This window comes from Branchiostoma belcheri, unplaced genomic scaffold (assembly GCF_001625305.1).
Source record: "Branchiostoma belcheri isolate BF01 breed outbred unplaced genomic scaffold, Haploidv18h27 scaffold60, whole genome shotgun sequence".
NCBI classification, from domain to species: Eukaryota; Metazoa; Chordata; class Leptocardii; order Amphioxiformes; family Branchiostomatidae; genus Branchiostoma; species Branchiostoma belcheri.
The window spans coordinates 351,339-377,290 of NW_017804243.1; the positions used below are offsets into that span (position 1 = coordinate 351,339).

General features: G+C 42.4%; 1 protein-coding gene across 1 annotated transcript; it reads right to left on the bottom strand.

Moving 5' to 3' along the window:
* Window positions 1–689: 689 nt before the first annotated feature.
* Window positions 690–25,943, bottom strand: LOC109482749 (WD repeat-containing protein 66-like). The gene is made up of 26 exons (XM_019785583.1): window positions 25,838–25,943; window positions 25,540–25,718; window positions 24,134–24,562; window positions 23,477–23,622; window positions 22,861–23,004; window positions 22,550–22,696; window positions 21,850–21,953; window positions 21,252–21,357; window positions 20,351–20,509; window positions 20,024–20,068; window positions 19,740–19,866; window positions 19,345–19,435; window positions 18,111–18,248; window positions 17,490–17,619; window positions 16,625–16,680; window positions 15,788–15,927; window positions 9,420–9,559; window positions 7,857–8,030; window positions 6,244–6,470; window positions 5,141–5,210; window positions 4,235–4,398; window positions 3,564–3,692; window positions 3,015–3,120; window positions 2,503–2,593; window positions 1,923–2,057; window positions 690–1,665 (listed from the first exon to the last, which is right to left on the bottom strand). The coding sequence occupies exons 2-26, from the start codon at window positions 25,703–25,705 to the stop codon at window positions 1,415–1,417; spliced, it is 3,615 nt and encodes a 1,204-aa protein (XP_019641142.1). The 5' UTR covers window positions 25,706–25,718; window positions 25,838–25,943; the 3' UTR covers window positions 690–1,414.
* Between the last annotated feature and the right edge of the window lie 9 nt (window positions 25,944–25,952).

The following is a 25,952-nucleotide window of genomic DNA, read 5'->3' on the forward strand; positions in this document are numbered from 1 at the left end:
ATATGACCATAAGATACTGAACACTATGAAAAAGGTACATGTAACTTAGCTTGTTGCAATACAGAGAATGTAAAAAAATGATATTTTGTGCAATAAAATTTTGTCTTATTCTTCTTTGTTGCCATAAATAATAATGACAATAAAAACTTGAAAAATACAATTCATGCACCGTCCAATTTTTTTTCTGTAGATACTCAGATGTTGACATTAGATCTGTGTTGCAGAAATACCATTTGTGACTTGCAGATCAATGACTATGCTATATAATCAGAGCATGTCAATCATGCAAATGATGAGGGGACAATGAATAGCAAAGTTCTTTGATCACAACCATTTATTTTTTTACGAGCCGACGTTTTGATGACCGTCTGTCATCTTCATCAGGGTAATTCTGACTGGTTTACTGTGCACTGACACTAGATGTTACTTGGTGCATAGTGCACTAAAGGTGTTACATACATGTAGTATGCACCAAGTAACATCTAGTGTCAGTGCACAGTAAACCAGTCAGAATTGCCCTGATGAAGATGACAGATGGTCATCGAAAAGTCGGCTCGTGAAAAATAAATGGTTGTGATCAAAGAACTTTGCTAATAAAAAAATAAATTCATTCGTTTACCAACCTGATGAAATTATTTACAGATGAAGGGACAATTTTGAGAATGAATGAATGAACGAACAAACAAGCATGCAGCACACACAGATTTATTCACTTTTTAGTGCACCAAACTCTTCTGTACAATGTAAGACTTCATGATTAAGATATTTACACTCATCATATCAGTATACCCCAAACAAACTGTGCAAAAATATCAACCACATATATACATAACACAACCATTGAATGACTAGAGATTAATCTCTTGTAACAAGAATTCAGTACAGTATAATACTATAGAATACATCAGGTTTCAGAAATTCCATCTAGACTATTAGTAAGTGGTAGACTGTGATAGAACTGTGTCCCGAAACAAGTTTGGCCATTACAACTATTTGTAATAATATACATTGTAGCCATATGTTTTTTTAGTGGTTTTGTATTCATATTTTAATCTAAAAACAAAAGTATTTACAGTCTTGATTTTCTAGTGCTGAATTGGCAAAATTTTCATCTTTGAAATACAAATTAGGTTTAAAACTGCAGTGACTAGTAGAATTCATCGTACTCATAACCAATGAAATAAATTGGTTCAGCCAAGGATATATAAAGCAGTTGAAATAATGGGTTCATAGGTCAGAGGTTGATAGGTCAGGTCATCTGCGGTGTTGCAGTTGAAATAATGGGTTCAAAGGTCGGATGTTAATAGGTCAGAGGTTGATCGGCATGTTCTAGAATTCATCTGAACAACTATTTCCTTGGTTCAGCCAAAGATATAAGCAGTTGAAATGGGTTCATAGGTCAGAGGTGAAAAGTTCAGAGGTCATCCGCAGTGTTGCTGGCCGTGCTGGCGGTCGCAGGTCGTGCGGTCGGGGTCGCGTACAGCTGAAACCCGAGAACGTCGGCCGCGAAGGAGGCTGCGGTGAAGTCGGCGGGGAGGGCGTCCTCGAGCACGGTGGCCCCCCCGTCGGAGTGGTACGGTCCGAGCTCGGAGCTGCCCCCTTCTGGGTTCATCCCGATCAGCGTGGTCAGGAACTCTGCAAGCTCAGCCTCTGTCATATGCTCTCCTGGGGGCAAAGAAGAGGGATGTTTATATGGTTTGGCTGTTCAACCCTCACAGCCACGGCAGTGTCTAAAGGGCTTGCCCTGCTCACAAGACATGACAAAACATTATGGCAACACATAAGTGGCTTAACAAACAAACAAACAAACAAACAAACCTTTGCTCTGGAGCATTAGTCCAGTAGACTGCCCCGTCCACTGAGTCAATCCCCACAAACAAACAAACAAACAAACAAACAAACAAACAAACAAACAAACAGACCTTTGCTCTGCAGAAGATCCAGTAGACTGCCCCGGTCGATAGCAGGTCCATCCACTGAGTCGATCCCCAGGATTTCGAAAGCCTTCTGCAGGTCGAGAGGGGATAGGCCGAACGCAGGGCGGTGGTTGATGTACACTGCAACACAAACAGTCAACAGGTAAACAAACAGGCAACACAAACTTCAACAGGTAAACAACAACACAACAACAACAACAACAACATGTGCTCATATGGATGCTGAATGAATAGATGAAACAATGAATTTTTAGTGAATGTAGGCAGTGTTTTTTGTACACACACACACACACACACACAGACACACACAAACAGGCAAGCCCAAAATGCTTGAAGTTTTTTAAAACCAGTGGAAAGCCATTCAGCACCAAGGACAACATGTGTAACTATGTACTATGTGTAGGTTTGTGTGTGTGTGTGTAAGTACTGTACAGATTCACTACAAACACACCAATGCACAGACACACACACACAGAAATATAGCAGGCAAGCCAAAGAGGAATTCTGTTACTTAACTCTTCATTCTTTTGGCACTCATTTACTCAGGCACTCAGTTATAACTTACATTTGATGAAGTCTCCGAGGTCGATGTGCGTGACATACTGTCCCGTCTCCACGTATTTACTGAACTTCACTTCATTCAGCATGTCGTCGATCTGTAAACAAATAAACAAACATAGCTGTCAACAAACAAATAAGCCTGTAAACAGTTAAAACATGTCTTTAAACAAACAAATAAACAAACATGGCTGTCAAAAAATAAAAATTAAGTATGTAACAGACAAATCATGCAATGTAAACAATAAACAACCTTGTCTCTAACTCAGTAAAAAAACATCTGCATGTACATGTAGGTAAATAAATAGATAGTCTCCAAACAGGTAAAAAAATTATGAGTGTAGACATTCAGGTAAAATAACATTATTATTACATCATAATATTCTGTAATTTAGAAAAAAATGCTGAAAAACAGGTCAACAAAAAAGTGCACACACAAAAATAAATCCCTCACAGCAATGTCATCGCCCCACCCCCCTCCCCCTTGGAAACAGATTGCGTAATGAAGTGACCCCTGACCTCTTGTTCCGTCGGGTAGAAGCCGAGCGCCCTCATGACGTACGGAACCTCCGACAGCGGAACGGTCGTCGACACTTCCCGGTCCACCGTGGCGTCCACGCCTTGGCTGCATGGGGGTACAGATGGTTTTTTATCAATTGGCCAAGGCCACCCCAATTTAATTCCTTGGTTTTCATTTTTTTCTAATTTGCAAAAAAAAAAAAAAAATTCAGAATCAACTGCAAAATGCTCATATTTTGCCCTGAACAGTTGAAAACAGTCCTTTTCCTCCTAAGTTATTCCATCTTTCAATGCAGTGGTATCATTAAAAGTTCAAAATTCATTCATTCATTCAGAACAGGCATAACAAAGGGCTGGAGCCATGATAGCTTCTTGCCATCCTACACCCAATCATTGAACATGACGCATGGCACAGAGTAAAATCAGGGGCCACAAAAATACATGACATTGTGTAAAATACATGTATACAGAAGTTAACATGAATGCTGCAGTTCTCATTTGACCTGATAGGTGGTCACTTGTACAGGTGTGACTGCATAAAGTTTCTACCTCCTGATCTGTGCGTAGTAGAAGTAGTCCTCGAGTTCGCGGAAGAACTCGCCCTCCCGTCCGCCGTCCAGCAGGCCGTAGAACGGGATCAGGTTCTCGCCGCCCAGGCTGCACGCCGCGTCAAGGGACCTGCGGAGGAAACAGATTGTTCTTAGCCTTTCGTTGGTTCGTTGGTTCATTCGTTGGTTCGTTTGTTCGTTCATTCATTCATTCATTTGTTTGAAACAGCTGGCTTTTAGTCTTGCAATTTGTTTGTTCATTTGTTCATTCATTCGTTTGATCATTCATTCACTCACTCACTCCTTTATTCACTCAATCATTTACTTATTCATTCTTATTTACTCTCATTCATTCATTCATTCATTCATTCATTCATTCATTCATTATTCATTCATTCATTCATTCATTCATTCATTCATTCATTCACTCATTCATTTACTTAATATCCCTTCATTCACTTATTCACTCATTCATTCATGCACTCATTCATTTGGCAATTTTTTCAGGGCTGCCCTTACAAATCGGATGGTACCCAGGCTAGATATATCAACTCTGTTGAGAGATGGTTTAAGTTTAACACAGGCTTTGAGGCCCAATCATCCCGACGGTGAGAAATTGCATAACACAGGCTAGCATTTCACAGGATACAATGTAGACAGTCCAATGCTTACTTGAGGCTGACGCTCCACATGTGCGTCGTGCAGTCATCCCCGCCGGCTGTGAAGACGTATTTCCCATCGTACGAGCATGCCAGGTTCGCCACGCCAGTCGGGTGAGCGATCAGAGCCATCGCCTTGTGCGGGTTCCCGTCCGCAGGCAGGATGTGCAGCCCAACCTGGTTAATATCAACCAGTCTAGTTAATATCAACAAACCAAACTGGTTAATATCAAGCAGTTTAGTTAATATCAACAAACCAAACTGGTTAGTATCAACTGGTTTAGTTAATATCAACAAACCAACCTGGTTAATATCAACCAGTCTAGTTAATATCAACAAACCAACCTGGTTAATATCAACCGGTGTAGTTAATATCAATAAACCAACCTGGTTAATAACAACCAGTCTAGTTAATATCAACAAGCCAAGCTGGTTAATATCAACCGGTCTAGTTAATATCAACAAACCAACCTGGTTGACATCAACCAGTCTAGTTAAAATTAACAAACCTACCTGGTTAATATCAACTGGTTTAGTTAATATCAACAAACCAACCTGGTTAATATCAACCGGTCTAGTTAGTATCAACAAATCACAATGGTTAATATCAACAAACCAACCTGGGAAATATTAACTAACCATGCTTGTTAATATCAACCAATCTAGTCAATATCAAACAACCACCCTGGTTAATATCAACAAACCAACCTATTTAATATCAACCAGTTAATCTTGATATATCAACCAATCTTAGACTAGTTAATCTTGATCGACCTGATTGATATTAAAAAAATTAAGCTCATTAACATTGCTGGGTCAAAGTAGATACCAGCATGATCACGTCCTGACTTTTTATTTGACGTCTGGAGGGACAAGTCTCAAGGTCAAGTGCCAAATTGAAGGTCAGATGTTTGCCTACCTTGTCGGTGGTGATGTAGGCCAGGTGTCTGTACTCGATGGGGGAACCAGTGGTGGGGAGGACAGCAACTCTGGACAGGGAAGGCAAGGTACAATATTTTATGTCCTACCTGGGCCGCGATTACGTTCGATACGGGTGTTCCGGCCCGTGTGATAACTAGCGGTACTGCCCGGGGGTTCTTTACGCGTACGGCCCGGGCCTTCCAAATGTTCCATAGAATAGTTAGAGCACGTTTCGGCCTAACCGCGTGCACCGCTTTCGAATTTCGAATACAAAATTCGGACGTTGGAATTGACGTTGTTGCATTTTTGGGTTTAGGGGCACCAAATTTTCGCTCATTTCGCATTGAAAGGCGTGTTTTCTTGGGTGGGTATGACATAAATAAAATACAACACGGTGTATTCCGCATCACCCTCGGTCCCAGCCCTCCCGCGGATCGGATCTCCCTCCGGCCTTCGGCCGTCGGGCGATCCGACGCGCGGTCGGGCTGGTACCTCGGGCGATACGGAATACCCCGTGTTGTATTCTATATATATCAAGCTCAGAAGAACTCTCACTAGTACTCGTTCTGCCAATTTGAATCAACTTTTCAAGTGCACCTTAGGGAACTATGTTGTATGATACAAATAACCAAACAAACAAAAGAAGACCTGACTTCTGCACACTCGGGTGCCCCATAGGTTGGTCTAATTTGTTTTTTTGTGCAAACCAACAAAGAAACCAAACCCACTCCTGCAATGGAGCCCCATAGGTACATGTAGGTCTTGCTTTGGTAGTGCAAATAACCAAATAAATAAATAAACAAACAAGCCAAATCCACTTCTGTACCGGAGTCCATAGGTGAGTCTTTATTCTGCTGTGCAAATAAACAAACCCCCAGACGCCTGTAGGCGTGTCTCATTTTTGTTGTTCAAACAAACAAACAAACAAACAAACAAACAAACCCACTTTTGCACTGGTGCCCCGTAGGTTGGCCCCAGCAGTGTCTTGCGACACATTTTGGTGGTGGTGTTGTACAGCTTAAGTTTGTACTGAGAGCTGATGAAACTCTTCTAGGTTTTTTTTAAAAATTATTTTGAAAACAAACAAACAAACAAACCCACTTTTGCACTGGTGCCCCGTAGGTTGGCCCCAGCAGTGTCTTGCGACACATTTTGGTGGTGGTGTTGTACAGCTTCAGCTTGTACTGGCTGTTAGCGGTGATGATAAAGCTTTCCTTGGTGACAGGCGGGTACCAGGCCATGCAGGCCGGCACCGCCGACTGCTCGATCCGGTCCTGGCTCAACAGCCGAAGGTCATCCTTACTGCTGTTCCCAAGGTCGTACTCGACCTGGGGGGGGGGGGAGATGGGAAGGAATTTAAGAAATTGAAAGTTTTAAAATAAGACTAATTTTAACGGTGTCGCTCAGTAGCCTGGGTGCAGCTGAATTGTTATATTTTTCGAGGTAGCCATTATACAAATCGGATGGCACCCAGGCTAGTCGCTCAGTGCAAGGTCAATTATTTTTGACCACTTCTAGGCATAGAACTAGAGGTACTTAATAAGTGAGTATATATAATGTGGGTGTGTAAATGTCTTAGCTGAAAAGATCAGCTCAACCTGGAGACATCGTACGAAAGTGACAGGAGAGGTACAGAGAATTTATAGCCTGGTCACCAAACCTTAATTTATTTCTTTTGTCGAGACAAGTAACAGGCAGATATCATAGGTTTTGTAGCCAGGCTATACAGAACTCATCTTCTTTTTTTCAAATTTCTTTTCTATTCTATCTGATAGGTGCAGATATACATGTTTTTTTTACTATGATTACGCATTATGTACTATGGAAGCATCTAAACCCTGTAATCAGCCAGTGCTATTAGCAAACCAAATCAAATCAACTTTATTGCTCAACAATTGTAGCTGGTACAATGTATGGCAAAGAAACAACAATGGTACATACACAAGTTAACTAATACTACAATATGATTCTAGCGGGCTAGTCCATAATGATACTAAGGCCACACCAATTTAATTTGTTGGTTCTCGGATTCGCCTCTTCATTTTTTTCTGATTTGCAAAAAAAAAAAAAAAGATTCTGGTTAAGAATCAACTCAAAAATGCTCATATTTTGCCCCCAACAGTTGAGGAAATTCCTTTTCTTCCTAGTTGTTACAGTTTTTTCCATCTATCAATGCAGTGGTTTGATTAAAAGTTCAAAATTTATACTTTAAATTTTAACCCGGCCTTTTTTGTTGACTTCATGGCTCATATTGTAGCATTTGGGGCTATAATAGGATGCCTAGACCTGTTTTTATTTTTATTTGTTTTCGCCCTGTCGCTTCATATTTTTTCTGAAAAAATCCGAGAACCAACAAATTAAATTGGTGTGGCCTAAAGCTAATCTATTGTGTTTTCTTAGGAAGAGTAATTACATTTTGTAATTCAGGGAATATGTCAGCTATTTACAATATGGTGTCACTTTTGTAGTGATTCATAAATGAATTTTCCAACGTACACTAATATCTGAGTAGGACATGAAAGGAGTATATTAAAGATGTCTGATTTTGAGTGAGGTAGCAAAACATTCGTTTTGGAAGCTATGGATTGCATCAACTTTTGTCTGTTTTCTTCAGATGTTGGACATGACATCATAAAGCTCACGTGGGTGTACTCACCATGACCCTGTCCCTACGATGTGAACCCAGCCTATATGACCCACGTGGGTGTACTCACCATGACCCTGTCCCTGCCCAGGGAGAGCAGCCGGGGTTGGTTGGTGTCCAGCTCCATGCCAAACATGAGGGACTCGATGAGTTTGTAGTGGGCCCGGTGACGACCCAGGTACACCCAGGCTTCCTCCTCCGCACCCCTGCCCGTCCGGAACACCGACACCGTGAAGTCTGCGTCCTGGGTGAACAAGTATAGAATCACACAACATCAAACTAGAAAAGTAACATTTGCAAAGCAAATGCATAATGTTTACCTTCACATACATGTATGGTCTGCTCTGTTAATTCTTCACAATTTCATATAATACATGGTGACAGGAGTCTCCATAAAGGAGTCGCTATAAAATTGAAACCCAACACCAGTTACCATGGTGACAGACATCAATAAATCAGGTCATTGGCCAGGTCAGAGGTCCGTGTTTGGAATGGAAGAAGAAGAAGAGACTGAGCAAAAACAATATGTTTTCCTGCAGTAAACATATTAAATATTCATGTTTATATGATGAAATACATTAATTTTTTATTTTATTTTATTTCATCTTATATTTATTGTTTATTTCAGGCTCCAAATGCCCATATTTTTACATAACGTACAGTGTAGTACTGTACAACAGTTAGTGCAAGTTAGTCACCCTTGAAGTCAAAGGTTTCAAAACTGCATTATTTAATGTACTGGAACATGTAATAGCCAGAGCCGCAGGGTACTGTAATTCCTGACTTTTTCACTCTACTGTAACGGTTATGTTTACTGCTTTCACTGTCACTTCTGTACCGTGAACTTAACATTACAGTTAACAAATAATTCCTGCACTTTCTTTTTCCTGCACCTGTGGCCACCGTGAATATATACAATAATGTAGTTCTGTGCACATGTCCTTTTGCTTAACCTTTTGCTACCGTGAACATAAAGTGAATTACAGTATCAAGAGGCTTGATGCCTCAGGCTCCCATGTACACCTAATCGCCAGTCTTTAATTGCTTCATTTCTCCTTCAAAGGACCACCCGCCAGATGTCAATTAGAGCTACCTGTCAATTCACTTCAAGTGAAAAGGTCCATTATACATGTACATGTAGGTCCCCTGGGGCTTTTCCTCGAATTGGGAGATATTTTTAACTGCCTCATATCCTGTGATTACAAGGTTTTCCTCGTTGCCATGGCGACATGACGTCCGTATAACACCTACACACCAGCTAACACTTTAAAAAACTTTTCCAAACTTTCAGGTTTATCACCGGTGGATTAAAAGCAGATCTGAAGTCCATCCGGGAACGAAGCAGAATGCAACAGGGGAGTTTGGAATGGCACCAATAATAAAATATCTCATGGTCTTAAGCCCAAACATACTACAGCATCGGTTTATTGTTGTATAACAATTGGCTGGGCTTGAAATTCATTTTTGGGAATACATTGTAGGTGCACTGGTGCACCCGACTTAAAAAATTAGGACTGCACAAAAATTTTTTGCAGTCTCAAGCGTAACAGAGCAGCACAAAAAACAAAAAAAATTCCTTCTTGGAAGGTAAAGACATAATATAAACAAACAAACAAACAAACAAATGGCTTACCGCTGTTGCGAGGAAGTTGGAGTCGTGAGAGAAACAGCAATGGGTGACCGAGTCTCGGGCGTAACGGAACGGTTCGCTAACCTCGTCGTCCAGCGTGAGAGCGTCGAGCACGCGCACGCTTCCGTCCATGAATCCTGCCGCTGAATAAACAAGGGGAGGAAACTGTTACATATACACACCTGCTGGGCACCAGTTTCACAAAACAAACAGAATGATAGATATAAAGGACAAGTACTGATATACAAGTAAATGCTACATTATGCGCAAAAAAGTCATACATGTAACAATCGAACCCAACATGTAACTATGACAAAAAAGATAAGTACTAAAAGATTTTTAAAGCCACTCAGAAAATTATATGTGACAAACAAAGAACTGTAAGTAACCAATATACTAGTACCCCTTTGAAAAGAAGCATTAAGGATGATATCATTACTCATATTTCTTTCAGGCCTAGGAAAAAATGTGAATTTATTGTAACAGCTGTGTTTCCTAGCTTCAGTCCTGAAAAAATTAGGGTTGGTAGGAAGGGAGTATCAACCTTATAGCATCAATAGACAACCTGCTACTAAATAAAAGCAATTAAGACGTCACTGCAGTGGCCCAACATGTTAGGAATTTGAAGCCATTAATTCTTTTCAAGACACACACGTAAACTTCCTGCACTGCCGCAAGGCAACAGTAAGAACCAATCAAGCGAAATAAAATGAAAAATTTCATCAAAGTATCTGCAAACCATGTCATCAAAAGAATTTTCTGTCCAAACACATACAACGAGGCATAACCGAGGACTACACAAGGAAATAGTCCTTTTGAAGGTATTACAAGCCACCGGTCCTATATTATATATAGCCGAAGACATCAAATCTCTGCATATTAAATAGATAACCTGCTGATAAAGCAATTATGTCTGTAGCAGTGTTGTCCAGTGTCATGAACTCTTTTCAAGACACACGATATTGCGCACGTCAACATCCTGTGTTGCTCGTGGTAACAGCTTACGCAAGTCGCACTGAGCAAGCGCAGTCGTGACGTTCTGCGCTTCCGCCCAGAGCCAAACCTGTTGCGGCGAGGTGCAGGTAGCTGCAGAATTTTGCCGGAGCCGTCTCTCGTCCAGACAAACAAGCCAACCGGTGCAGCAGAGCCGTCCACTGAACTTGGGAACCTCCCCACTCCCTGCCTGAGACTGCGGATGACTAGAAGCAACCTCAGCATGTTTAACAACAGCTCCGACCCGTGGGTGCCCACAGAGACATCCGCTGCCGATTTCAGAAACTTGGTGTCCTGCTACAGATGGCATTTACAGAACAATGTGTCCCTAGATCAAGTCCACGAAGCCTGCTCCATGCATGAGTACCCTGACAGGTCGCCAACAGGGTTGGACGTTGTCTACTGGCTGATGGGACTTCTCATTATCATGCTTAATGTTGTACTTCTGGCAATCATAGGAACGAGACTCCAAACGTCCATCTACATCTTTCTGGCAAATCTGGCAGTCACAGATGTGTTCGCAGGCATCGGACTTCTGTGCCGCACAGGCCATCTTGCCGGACACAATGTAACGTATGACTTCATGTTAGCTCATATCAGCTTAATCATATTTAGTCAGATGATTTCAGCATCAGCTCTAGCTCTGTTGTCTATCAATGCCTATGTTGCTGTAATGTATCCTGTAATCTTCCACAACCATGCTGGCAGTGCCAAACTGTACGCAGCTGTAGGTCTGAGTATTTCATGGATTGTTTGCACAGTGGTTGCCTTCTCACCTAACATGGGCTTGAATTGTCTCTATATGGAAAACCTCACATCGGGGATCTGCCTGGGATGGTACCCCCTGTCCTTTGTCATCATGTCTACATCCATACTGCTCTTGCTGTGCATCGGCATGCTGTTCACAAACATCAGCGTGTACGTGACAATCAGACGACGAGAAAAGAGAAGGCTCGAGCAGGCAGCTGCAGGGGGCCCCCAGGCACAAGGACCCGGGCAAAACAACGCCGCGCAAGAGGAGGCGCAGAGGAGATACGAAGAGAGGGTGTACAAGGCAAGGACTGTGATGATTCATGTAGTGGTGGCATTCGTCTGCTGGCTGGTACCCTTCGTGCTCTATGCAGTCTGCAAAAGTCTCCCAGATGTTTGCCCTAATAGTTACAGAGTATATGTAGTTGTGGGGCTATGTCTGAACTCACTCATCAACCCCGTAGCAACACTCATCCGCATGCCGGACTTAAGGAACGCAATCTGGCAAAAACTGACGGGCGTCTACCAGACACTTGTCACCACCATACGGGGAAACCGCGCGGACCCACAGCAAGACCAGGCTGGAGCAGGAGACATCCCAATGATACAGGTCGGCCCTGCCCAAGCAGAGCGACAAGACACACCGCGTCTGGCTCCAGATGAACAGTCTGCCGTAGGAAACCGTCAGGAAGGCCCTGCATGCGGAGCGGGACAAAACACACCGCGTCTGGCTCCAGATCAACAGTCTGCGGTAGGAAACCGTCAGGAAGGTCCTGCCCAAGCCGAGGGACAAGACACACCGCGTCTGGCTCCAGATGAACAGTCTGCCGCGAAAAAACGTCAAATCCATACACACCGCAGGACGCGAGTACCGTACAAGCCTTCAAGAGGCAGAGAGGTCGTCCTGCCAACAATTGTGGAAATAGACTGAACTGTGTAAAGCGCGATTCAGAAACTTTTCACAAACACAAAAACAACAAAATGCCAGATGTCCACCCTGCATCAGGGGCAAGAATGGCATTTTAGTACACTGTGTATTTCATGATTTTACTGTGACTGTGATAACAATGAGGTGCATACTGAGTAATTGTGCTTTAAGTTAGCAGCTTGTAACTTACAAAATTTTAATGTTATTGTATCCCAGTTGTGCTGTGTTGGAAGAGCTTAACAAAAGCAGATACTGTATAAAATTATATGTAGTGTATGAAATTAGAAATGTATTATGCAGTGTATAAAATCATTATGATAATTATGTAGTGCATAAAATTATATGTAGTTTAGAGTAGGCTTAGATCATATGCATGGCATAGTAAAAATATGCACAGTGTCCTGAATGTATATTATATACTAGAATGATGCTCAACACATTAAGATGTAATTTGCACTTGTGTCACATTAAATATTATCATAGAAGGATATGAAACTTGAATGGCTCAAACTCATTGTTTTTAATTATGGTGTTAATTAGGTATTAATTATTCTGATTATACTAGTAGTTTAGATTAAATGGAATTTTATATTACATTTACTGATTTAGCCCTGTCCAGAAATATCAATTACATCAGAAGCCAAGTCCAACTTCAAAATTTGGGAGCTTTAGCAGGTCACAGTTGTTCTATGGATCAATTGGGCAGAGAGGTCAGCGGTTTGATCCCCACCATTCCCGCATGGCTTAACCTAGAGGGGGGCCCGCAAGCCCTTTTCCGTAGAGCGTAGACGGACCGCCAATTCAACGTAGAGTGTAATTGGTGCATTTTGCGCAGAGCGTATTCGCCGTTTTAATTCTACGTAATGCGTTGTGGCCACATGGAATTTATCGTAAAGCGTAATCGAGAGGTTTCCGAATTCAGCGTAGAGCGTTGTCAGGACCCCCCTTGCAGGCCCTCCTAGAGTCCTTGTGATAGGCACTTTGTACAGCTTTCCTCAATCCACCTACTTGTAAAATGGGTACCTGACTTCAGTTGGGGAGGTAAAAGGCAGTGGAAGGGGAGGGATGGGCTCCATCTTCCAATACCGTGCCCTAAACACAATAATTATTGAATCCTCTGCCCCTATACAGCCTTATATATTCACTGACTACATTTCAGGGACAAGTCTTGATAGTATGCATATTGGAAAGACTAGAATTCTAACTGATATTAAATTGGTTTCATAATATGTCGGCAGCATATCACTGCTGCTGCCGCAACAAAAGATTCAATTTACTCTTCATCTCATTCAGTAAATCCCTAACATTTCAACAATGCAAATAGGACCTGCAGTACTCAATGACATATAATATAAAAGGAAAACGTGTTGTCACGAAGTAGCTTACATGTAATAACAACACTGATATACACACAGGATGAGGCTGTTAAAAATATCTCTCCTTTTGAAGGAAAGCCCCAGGCTAGGACTTCATCAACCACTCCACTGGCAGCAAATTGAATACAGTTACTGTAATTCACTTTATGTTCACGGTAGCAAAAGTTTACGGTCTGAGAAAAATGGACATGTTCACAGAACTATTATATTCACTGTCAGGCGACAGGTGCAGGAAAAAGGAATACTTAGTGCAGAAATTATTGTTATGTATTACTGTAATGGTAAGTCCACGGTACAGAAGTGACAGTGAAAACAGTGAATATAAGTCTGTTACAGTACAGGGGAAAAAAATCAGGAATTACAGTATTCTTCAGTCTGCGTATTTAATGGATAGCTGAGGGGACTAACCACAGTTTATTTCACGTTTCCATTCGAGGCTGCACACCCTTAGAATATTTAGTTCGATCCCCGAATTGTGTTGTAAACAGTTACATTGCTGACAACATAAGGCCACACCAGTTTAATTTCTTGGTTAACGGATTTGCCTGCTTCATTTTCTGATTTGTAAAAAAAAAAAAAATTCAGAATCAACTACTGCAAAATGCTCATATTTTGCCCTGAACAGTTGAAAACAGTCCTTTTCTTCCTAGTCATTACAGTTATTCCATCTTTCAATGCAGTGGTATCATTAAAAGTTCAAAATTCATTGTTTGAATTTTGAATCAGCCTGGTGTGTTGACTTCATGGCTCCTATCATACCATTTTGGGTCATAATAGGATGCCTAGACTAGTCCTGTTTTTATTTTCTATTTTTCGCCCAGTGCACCCACAGAAAAAATTTGGGTGCACAGCTCCAAATTTGGGTGCACTAAGGTGCACATGCATGTGCCGGCTTGTTGTATACGTCGTTAAGTACTGCCACAAATTCACAATAATTATTATACCAGCTCTGTATTCCTGTGGTTTAGTATCATTTTGTATTTTTGGCTGGAATCTTTTTTTATTCGCCCGCGCGCACTAGTTTGGGGGTCTTCAGAGGATGTCATCCATGAAATAATTATTGAATCCTCTGCCCCTATACAGCCTTATATATTCACTGACTACATTTCAGGGACAAGCCTTGATAATATGCATATTGGAGAGACTAGAATTCTAACTGATATTAAATTGCTTTCATAATATGTCGGCAGCATATCACTGCTGCTGCCGCAACAAAAGATTCAATTTACTCTTCATCTCATTCAGTAAATCCCTAACATTTCAACAATGCAGATAGGACCTGCAGTACTCAAAAGGAAAACGTGTTGTCACGAAGTAGCTTACATGTAATAACAACACTGATATACACACAGGATGAGGCTGTTAAAAATATCTCTCCTTTTGAAGGAAAGCCCCAGGCTAGGACTTCATCAACCACTCCACTGGCACTAAGGTGCACATGCATGTGCCGGCTTGTTGTATACGTCGTTAAGTACTGCCACAAATTCACAATAATTATTATACCAGCTCTGTATTCCTGTGGTTTAGTATCATTTTGTATTTTTGGCTGGAATCTTTTTTTATTCGCCCGCGCGCACTAGTTTGGGGGTCTTCAGAGGATGTCATCCATGAAATTAAGTCAGTTTGGCCTTATGGCGGTTATTTTCCACTGCATAATTAAATCAGGAAGACAGGTCTCCCTACAGGCATACTTGGATAGGCTACTGACGCACGCATATAATGAACTTTCCCTGCTGTTGTGAAAAGCAAGTTTCCTGTAGACTGACTCAAATCAGCCTTACAACTGTGCCTCCAGTCTTTGAGTTAATGTAAAATTTTAACTCAACGAATTTCACTAAATAATACATGGTACACCCAACCTAAAAAAACTGGGCACAATTTTTTTTTGCATGCACCAAATGAAATTGACAATACCAGCTTTTATTTTTTGCCAGAATTTTTTTTATTCGCCCGCGCGCACTAGTTTGGGGGTCTTCAGAGGATGTCATCCATAAAATTAAGTCGGCGTGGCCTAAACATGATAAAACATGAAAAATAGGGCTATAACAAAGAACTGTCACATCACTAGTTTTATCTTTCCTAAACCTCATCTGTATATAGTTTTTTTTTGCTTGGTACAAATTTTTTTATGTATTATAGAGATAAGTGTATATGAGGGATTGTATTATATTGATTGTCCTCTATTATTGATGAAAGTAACTTTTTTTTCTGTACGCAAACTCTTCCAGTTCAGGGATTTCATCCCTGCTGCAAGGTTTGCTTTTTGGTGTTGAAATAAATAAATAAATAATCAATTAAAAAACACAACAACAAGCTAAACTCACCTAGTATCAGTCCGGTGGGGTCAAAGGCCACACAGCGTATCATGTTACCACGTTCGAATTGCCGAGACACAAGGACCTCCTTCCGCTCGTAGTCCCAAATCTTCAGCAGGCCGGAGTAGCTGCCCATACACAGTCTGGGCCTGGGTGGGATGGGAGTCATTTATTACAGGATACAGGAACAAGAAATAGCCATGCCTTTAAGTACCAGAGTTATCAACCAAGGATTGAGGTGTTCAAGAAATCAATTCATTCTTTCCTAGAACTATCGCAGAGTGGAACTCGCTGTCACCAAGAACAGTAGGGGCATTGTCAATAGATAGCTTTAAACAAAGTCTAGAGATAGATGTTCCAGAGTTATAATATTAGATGTAACAAGTCGATTGGTGTAATTTAACCAGCTGCCGCCGCGCCACGTGCCTGTGAATCTGGTGTGCTACACCAAAAGGTGGTTTTACCGGCTATACAGATACAGATACAGATTACAAAAATGTTACAATACACCATGGTCCAAGCACATTTCAAACATGCAGTTATACAGTTCACTGCCAGATGCCTGAACTGTTGTGAAATGCTGCTGTTTGAGCCTTGCTGGTCATGCGGCACGCAGTAAGGAACCAGTTCAACAAAATCTGAACGTCTAAAACGTAACGATTTAAAAAATTGTACTTACTGATTTCTCTGCTTTGAGCACTTTGCATTTAAGAAGGAGTATGGGAGTTAAACACACACCACTACCAGTGGACTAGCCCCCTAGCTGCCCAAGGGCCACACAGCCATATGCGACCAAGGTTTAAATTAAGGGTTGCGGGGAGGACTTAATGCGGTGATGAGACTTACTCTGTAGGGTGGGTACAAATGGCATGGACAGCTGCATCATGCTCCAGCAGTATCACCTGTACAGGTGGGAAACACAAGCTCACGTCAGATTCAACACCTGGGACACACATGTACAACACAACACGGTGTATTCCCTATCTTTGTGCTTATAAACCTGCATTTCTCCTCTGGTCTCTCAGTTACTGACGAAAGCTAGTGAATACTAGCTGAAATGTCATACCCACCCAAATGTCATACCCACCCAAGAAAACACACATTGCCACATTTCTACTGTATAGTGGCTGGAGACTTTACCTTGTGAGTGAAAAAGCACTCCTGGGTAGCCATGGATGAGGCAGAAAAGGGGATAGAAATTTGTTACACACAACTGTGGCCATTTTGCAACAATTGTTGTACTGTAACCGCTTGTTGTCACAGTAGTACTAATGGTCTTTGAGAGTCATTAATGTTGTAACATTTTACATGTAACATTGTAACATTTTACATGTAACATTGTAGCAATGCCTAAGTATGTAACATCTGTGTACATAATATCACCAGGGTACATAATATCGCCACCTTGAGAAACAGTATAAGTACTATCTAAATTTTAAAGAGATTTTTACTGCAAGGTCCTACATTTGAGGTATGAAGGAGTGCATACCTAAAGTATGTTGCAGTAAAAAATGTCTTTAAGCACACTGTTTCTCAAGGTGGCGATATTATGTACCCTGGTGATATTATGTACACAGATGTTATACCAGCGTCACAAGTCAAATTTCAGGTAAACACACAAAAAAAACTGGTTTCCCACTCAACACATTCCTCAAATTTTCCTCTCCCTCCCTCCCTTGTAAAAAAAAAGTCCCTCCACCCCCGTGCTTACATCCAGAATGGTTCCATCCGCCCTGACGTGACCCATGACCGCTGTTGCCGTGCCGACGATGAAGTCCTTCACAACAAACTTGCTGGCGGCGATGGTGGCGTCAGGCGGGAACCCACTACTCTCAGCAACACTGGGGGGGGACCAACAGATCAAACATCTCACAGCCATACCCCCATGGAATACTTACTCTAACAGTTTCTACAATGTATTTGAGAATTTTTTTTATTTGGGTTAATAACAAAGAAATAACATAAAGTGGGAACCACCCAGTTACAAATCAACACCAAATTTGTCATCTCAAGAAATATAAACAAATAAGGTCAACAGTCAAACAAAGAAAAAGACAAAAGTAGCCATACTAAAAGTTTACCACAACAGTACTAATCACCAAGAGAGCCCCATTTTCCCAGATGTTTTTCCACTTTTCCTTTTCTAGCAGTAATATAATAGTATTCAACTTTTTAAAAGAAATTTATACATGGAAGAAAGGATTCAAAATTCACTTTGTTGGACTTCGTATTATTGTATATAAAGATTTTTGCTAATAGAATAATTAAAATAATTATTTTGGATTTCAAAAGTACAAAGAAAGGAAACCATCTCCGGTGGGTCGATACTCACTCGGTGCTGAACTCAGGCATATACATGAAGGACAGAGCATTGACCGGCCCAAGGTCAAAGTCGCTGTACCAGTTGATCATAGTCAGCTGGTCGTCGTAGAACTTCACGTGCCCCATCACGTCGCCGGTCACGATGTACCTGTCATAGGTCAGAGCAAAGGGGAAAAGGTCATCGTTTGCTTGCCAAGTTCTCCCAACATCAGTCCCTAAGGTCTGATTGTGTTGAAGAGAATGTACATGTAAATTACAACACAATTCAGGCTGTTTCAGCCTGCAACAATGTTTTTGATGAATAAAGTAAAGTTAAAAACTGTTCAGTGTTTGTCAGATCATCTGTGGTGCCCCAATAGTCAAACAATGAGACTATATAACTAGAATTCCGAGATCTCATACCTCCATGAAATATGATCTTGATATGTAAATGTAAATTTCTTCTTTAATTGAATCAAATGACCTCTGCATTAACATGATATATGCATCGTGATGTATGTTAACTTTTGATTAATTTACAGATGTCCCAAGTATGACATTCTCATCATTCACCATTACGAAATCATAGAATTTTCACATTAATTATGCAAATTAGGTCATCATTTGCATAATTAGTATCTGTTGAAGTTCCGCCTGCCATAGGTTACATAGTATAATGTAAAACACTGTAATTATAGAATTTCCTCATTAATTATGCAAATACAGTCCTCATTGGCATAATTTTCATTTAATTATGTACATCTCTCTCTCAGCTACCTACACACCAAAAATAATGAAAATATGTTGTTCCTGTCTGGACTTATTGGCTTTTAAACATTTCGCCAGAAAGTGCCCTGCAGTTCCAGAACAAGCCGCTAGGGGGCCCAAACTCATATGACTTCTTCCCAAGCACGGGAGCTACCTTCCATCAAAATTTCATGACCCTAGCATGTCCAGATCGTGAGATATCAAAACCGGAAGTTGCGCTGCAGTACCAAGGGAAGCCACTATGGGGACCAAAATCTCATCATTTCCAGTTTTCGTCACACCCTACCAACACACCAAGTATGAAACCCATCCATCCAGGCGTTTTTGAGTTATCTTGTTGACCAACAGACGGAAGGACGGACAGATAAACGCAACTGAAAATATAACCTCCATGACACATTTCATGGAGGTAATTATGAAGCCTAGGAACAGACAAGATTAGAGACATTTCTCATGAGCTGAGAAGGCTGTAAACATGTCAGACCTGTCAGACTGACCTGTCAGTGGTTGTGAGAACGGTGATCGCTCGGTCCTGCAGTCTGACCAGCTTCAGGGCCTTCTTCGTGGCATCGTTACTGTTGGCAGGGGCTACACAGGCACAAAAAAAAAGTTTTATGTAAATCAACAATTGAGAGCAACAGTCTGTAAGGATAAAAAAAGTATGGTATTGTCATTTTTATTCAGCTAGCATACAATTTGTTGTATACTTCAGCTATCCTTCGTACAAATGTAGCATAGTGTCCTAAAGTGCGCAATTCAGTGTCTTCTGTCATGTATTTTAGCCATATAAATGACATCAACTAAACTCTAAAATTTGGCCATGAAATGAGTAAATATACATTAACAATGGTTGCATATGAAAGTAAAAATACACTAAGTAAATGTAGAGTACCTTCAGAGCTGGGCCTCTTGCTATCCCACACCACGATGTTTCCCACACTGGTGGCTGTGAAGGCACGCGTGCCGAAGTTGGACTGGAAGATGGACTGACTGTACTGACCCACCGCACGGTTAAACGTCTGGGGAAGAACCAAGGTAGGTATGTATACAATCATGTACATCGATGTTGGTTTATTGTCAGAATGGTACCTTACAATTTGAGTAAGGTAAGAAAAATTCTCTCAAAAGTTATTTTTAAGTTTGAATAGTTTGAGAGTTGTGTCAGACTCTACTCACGGTGTCATCCAGCTCCGGTGCGTAGTACTCCAGATTCCCCCCCTTCTGCAACACACAACCACAACAACATACATGTCAGCATCACACTGTTCTTCATTGTAACCCCTGCATAGAAGATAGCCTGTGACCTTTGACACAAATGAGATGACCTGTGACCTTTGACTTACCCATGAGTAGAAGATGACCTGTTACCTTTCACTTACGCATGAGTGGAGTAGAAGACGTACAAGTCATGTACACGTAAAAGATGGCCTACTTGGTTGAGCAAAGGATGACATGTGATCTTTGACTTATCCCTGAGTAGATGACCTGTGACCTTTGACTCACCCATGAGTAGAAGACGACCTGTGACTCGGAGTTGCTGACCAGCTCGGTGGGGTCCTCAGGGTTGAAGAGGATGTAGCTCTGGTGTCCGAACGCCGGGTCCAACTCAGCCTGGCAGATCGGCCCTTCAGACTCCGTGGTCCAGTCCCAGATCGCTACCGTCTGCAAACAGCGAACCAATGAAAGATTTGTCGATGAAGGTTAGACATCCAGGTAATAAGATACACAAAAAAAGCAGTTACTCAAGCAACTGGATATGATTTTGGAACGTCAGACGTTTCAGCTAGTATCCACTAGCTTTCGTCAGTGACTGAAAAAAGCCTGAAGAAATGCAGGTTTATATGTACAAACTATTGATTGATATGATTGATTGTCTTCATGCTATTTACATATCAATCAATAGTTTGTACATATAAACCTGCATTTCTTCAGTCTTCCAGTCTGTCACTGACGAAAGCTAGTGGATACTAGCCGAAACGTCTGACGTTCCAAAATCATATCCAGTTGCTTGAGTAACTGCTTTTTGGCAATGAAAGATTTGTGTGAGCCTGAGGGCTTGATGGATAATTGTGACTGTGTCTATTTCATGAGTTTTATAACATGTGGAGCACAAATTCTTACACATAAGCTAAATTTGCAAAAGTTCAAATAAAATAAGCTAAAAGTAAACCCCTACAATCTCTATTTCGAAACCAACAATTGGCTAGAATGAAACTAACATACAACTATCATCTAATATCAGATTCCTTCATTCTTTGACAAAGACTGGAGTTATACAGTCAAAACTTTGGGTGAGTCCAATTTGTTGTGTTGGAAATTGGAGTTTAAATTTGCTTCATAATATAATCTAGTATAGAATGATGTACATTGTGGTCATGACTGTAGGTGGTAGAAAGTTGCTCACCTGTGTCTGGGCAGCGCTCACTGTCACCAGGTACTTAGCGTCAGGGGTCATCGCCATGGTAGTCACGCCCCCCACGTGGGGGTCAAACAAGGTCTGGACCGGGATGCTGTGGGCAGGAGGAAGCAACAAGATTGGTCAGTGTTGTCGGGTGATTTGGACTGACATCCTTTTAATAGTATATAGATTAACTGTTATTATTTTTACCAATAAAATGCTCTGTTTCTTCTTCTCCAAACAAATTACATGTAGGTCAACGACCTGAATCAAACGTCTGTCACCATGGTAACTAGAGTTGGGTTACATGTACATGATGTTGCAATTTTATACATGTAGCAGGGTGGATTTAGACTCCTGTCACAATACACTTACGTCTAGCATATGGATGTGTTTGAGTAAGACTTACAAAATGTAACAGAGCAGTCCATATGCAAAGTTAAAAATTTAATGCATTTTGCTTTGCAAATGTTACCTTTCAAGTTATAAGTTAGCATTACTACTACAGCTTCCAAAACTTTTTCTCAGGGCCTGACATGGAGAAATGATAGAGGTATTGCATTACACTATATGGTATTGTGTTACCACAAAGATATCGAGTTACCATGAGTACGAGTCCCACACGATGACCATGCTGTCCTGTCCACTGTCTGCTGTGGCGATCCAACGTCTGTCCTCACTCACACACGTACTGGAGATCATGTTACACTGGGGAACAGGGGTATCATGTTACACAGGTACTGGAGATCATGTTACACTGGGGAACAGGGGTATCATGTTACACTAGGGGACAGGGGTATCATGTTACACAGGTGCTGGATATCATGTTACACTGGGGAACAGGGGTATCATGTTACACTAGGGGACAGGGGTATCATGTTACACAGGTGCTGGATATCATGTTACACTGGGGGGACAGGGGTATCATGTTACACTAGGGGGACAGGGGTATCATGTTACACTGGGGAACAGGGGTATCATGTTACACAGGTGCTGGAGATCATGTTACACTAGGGAACAGGGGTATCATGTTACACTAGGGGACAGGGGTATCATGTTACACAGGTGCTGGATATCATGTTACACTGGGGGGACAGGGGTATCATGTTACACTGGGGGGACAGGGGTATCATGTTACACTAGGGGGACAGGGGTATCATGTTACACTGGGGGAACAGGGGTATCATGTTACACTGGTGCTGGAGATCATGTTACACTGGGGGAAACGGGGGTATAATGTTACACAGGTGCTAGAGATCATGTTACACTGGGGGAACAGAACTGCGGTGTGAGACCGTACTTACATGTCCCTGGAGTAGCTTCTGCGTGTTGCTGCTGTAGTCGTACAGAACTGCGGTGTGAGCACACGTGTACAGGACCAGTCTCCGCTGCTCATCTGTCATGTTGATCGCTGGAACCCGCTTGTTCAGGCCAAACGACCACACCATGTTCTAGGGAAAATGGTACAACATTCAGATACCAGGGCTCGAAATACTCGATGCCATGTGCACCTTTTAAGTGCACCCAAATTTGGAGCTGTGCACCCAATGCATTACACAGTGTGGTAACAACATGCCACATTTGTATATTGGGGAAAAGACATATTGGAACATACCAATGCATCAATGGGGATGGGCTCCTCCGATGTTTCCGACTTGCGGGAGACTGGGGTTTGCCTCCCCCCCACCGTGGGGGGTTTGGTATCTGCCACACTCTGGTCGCCGGGGGCAACGGGGCTGGCCTTACCACTGGGAGGTTTCTGTAAGGGCAGAGAAGAAAGGAAAGATACATTTTTTAGTTTAAGCACAAGTTGTACGTTGAAAGTGCATTTAAATGATTTGGAACCAGTTGATGTACTGATCTACTCTTTCACTGGTCATGACAAAGAAGACAGATGCTACGTACCAGTACAGTATCAAGAGCTTCAATTGTATTCTGAAGTCCAGAATAATTTTCCACTATGTAGTGAACCAGAGTATAATAATTTTTTTCACATAAGCAGCAATTTTCCATCATGTGTATAAACTTGTATGCATGAAGGAAAAGTTTTAACACAGTCAAATCACTGCAAAATAATTAAATGTCTAACACCAGAAATAAGACGTCACATTTAAACTCGGAGACAATACAGTGCATAAAATCTAACATGGCAGAACCCCAACACACCACAGAAAACAATACAGGCTTTTTATATAGAAAGTCTGCAATTCAAGAGAGGATTTAAATCTCACCCCAGCGCTACCAGCCCGGGCACTTTTCTGGGAGGCTGCGCTGGACTTCCTGCTCCTTCCACTAGGGGGCCTCGCAGTACCAGAACTGGGTCTGTCTTTGCCTGCACTTGGGGGCCGATCCGTACCACTGGTGGGTCGTTCTTTTCCTAGGGAAGAAGGCAAATAGTTTTATTACTTTCGTGTAATATATAGGGCTCTCACGTAAGAAAACTGCCTCCTCCCACCTGGTTCTGCATGCCTTAGAGGGGGCCTGCATGGGGGGGTCCCCGACAATGCTCTACGCTAAGTTTTGAGAGATGGCTACGTATTAGCTGAATTAAGGAATCCTCTTGATTAAGCTACATTGAATTAGAGTGGCCCGTCTACGCTCTACATAGAATTAAAAGTTCCTATCTTTAACTTAGCTGTAGTTTACTCAATTTACTCACAATTATTGTAAAAATTCTTACTGACTAATGATCATTTGTTGTATTTCATAATTATAATGAATCCAGGAAGAACACTGTGTAAAACTCACTCACTGACTACAAATGACACGTACTGACTCAAACACTAAATCGAAAAACAAAAACAAGCGAAAACAGTCTGTGTGTCTGACAAAATTGTGGCATATGTGGCACTGGATGTACTATAAAAAGTAATAGAATAAGAGACTACCTGAGCCTGGTCTTTCCTTCCCTGCGCTGCCCTGTCGACTGCCTGCTTTCTCGCCTGCTGGACTCGCCCGTGCGCTACCCTCCCTACTCCCGGCCCGGGGGGTGCCCTGCTGACTCCCCGTGGGGGTGGGGGGCTTGCTGGCCTTAGGGGTGGGGGGCCTGCTCCCCTTGGGTGTCCCGGGTTTGCTGCCCTGTGGAGTCCCAGCTTTACTGCCTGCTGGAGTGGCAGGCTTGCTCTGCCCCCTAGCAGATTCGGCTTGACTTGCAGGTCGGCTGCCGGCTGCTGGGGTTGGTGGTTTCTCTTCTTCTGTCGTTCCTCCTTCTTCCTGGACAGGCTTTTCTTCTGTTGGTGCCTCTTTCGTTCCCTCGGTTTCTGTTGGCTCAGGCTCTGGTTTCTCCTCCTCGGGCTTTTCTTCTGTTTTTTCAGCTCCTGAAATGAAGGGATGTAGATAATCAACACCACACTGTCGATACTGAACCACTATTGATGTGATCCTAGAGAAGCTTAATGTATATGTAAAATGTATCTATAATTTTAAGAAAATTCCACAGGTTTCTACAAATTGTTCAAGAATTTATGCACAGTCTTCTGCCGATGACAAATCATGACAAGACGTTGCCAAGGCTACTAGAAGTTACGTAGAACTCTGGCAACAAATCATGCATTATAAAGTACATGTATGTCTTTTTATAGCCGTGGACGACTCTGTAACCCTTTTTGCATGATAATGCCGGGTACATAGTCGTGGAAAGCACCATAGGCCAAAACCAACCTTTGCCGTGCCGGGCCTCATGCAACGGGCCGGCCCCGGTTTTTTGGTGTCGCTGGCTTCCTAACGCACTCCCCTGCCGGGCCGGGGGATAAGACCCTAAACAAACGCAGCATTTAACCACAACACGGCCTCGGAGCACGTAACTCCATACAAATCATCGGCGATCGACGCCATATTGAATGCAGGAATCGGTCCGCAAAACAGGCCGGACCCTGAGTTTACGACAAATTACGTCACATACCTGCAGCTTGAACGTTGGAGAGTTGAAAATAACTGTCGTAAACTCAGGGTCCGGCCTGTTTTGCGGACCGATTCCTGCATTCAATATGGCGTCGATCGCCGATGATTTGTATGGAGTTACGTGCTCCGAGGCCGTGTTGTGGTTAAATGCTGCGTTTGTTTAGGGTCTTATCCCCCCGGCCCGGCAGGGGAGTGCGTTAGGAAGCCAGCGACACCAAAAAAACGGGGCCGGCCCGTTGCATGAGGCCCGGCACGGCAAAGGTTGGTTTTGGCCTATGGTGCTTTCCACGACTATGTACCCGGCATTATCATGCAAAAAGGGTTACAGAGTCGTCCACGGCTAGTCTTTTTATAAACAAGACCCCCCTCCCCCAACGGGCCCATGTGTACCTACCATCTGCGGCCTCTGTAGGCCCCTGGTCCCCTGTCTCGGGGGCCTCGGGCTCGGGTTGTCCCTCGGTTTCGGCTGGAGGCACCTCGGCCGCCGCACCCTCGGGCCCTGCCGTCTGGGTCGCCTCCATCTTCTCTTCGGCCGGGACCGAACTTTCTTCGTCCGCCATCTTGGATTTCAATCTGAGCGCACAACAAAAACTTTAATCACGATTTCTCAAAAATCTGTCCATTTATACATCAGTTTGACAGTCTAGAAATAAAGTTAAGACCTTCTAGTTTTGAACTAATGTGATATTTACCCAGTTTCTGGTAAAATCGCAGAGAAAACGACACTTTAACTCGCCCGCCTTCCAGTCGTCAAGGAGATTGTTTACCTGTCGTTATCGGCGAACCAGCCCGTTTTGCGGCGGCAGC

Coding starts and splice junctions, on each gene's coding strand:
- LOC109482749 (XM_019785583.1), bottom strand. CDS start 25,705: ATGGCGGACGAAGAAAGTTCGGTCCCGGCCGAAGAGAAGATGGAGGCG. Junction 8,031..9,419: donor CCAACTTCCTCGCAACAGCG/GTAAGCCATTTG, acceptor TTGTTCACCCAG/GACGCAGACTTCACGGTGTC. Junction 6,471..7,856: donor TGGGCAGGGACAGGGTCATG/GTGAGTACACCC, acceptor CCCCCCCCCCAG/GTCGAGTACGACCTTGGGAA.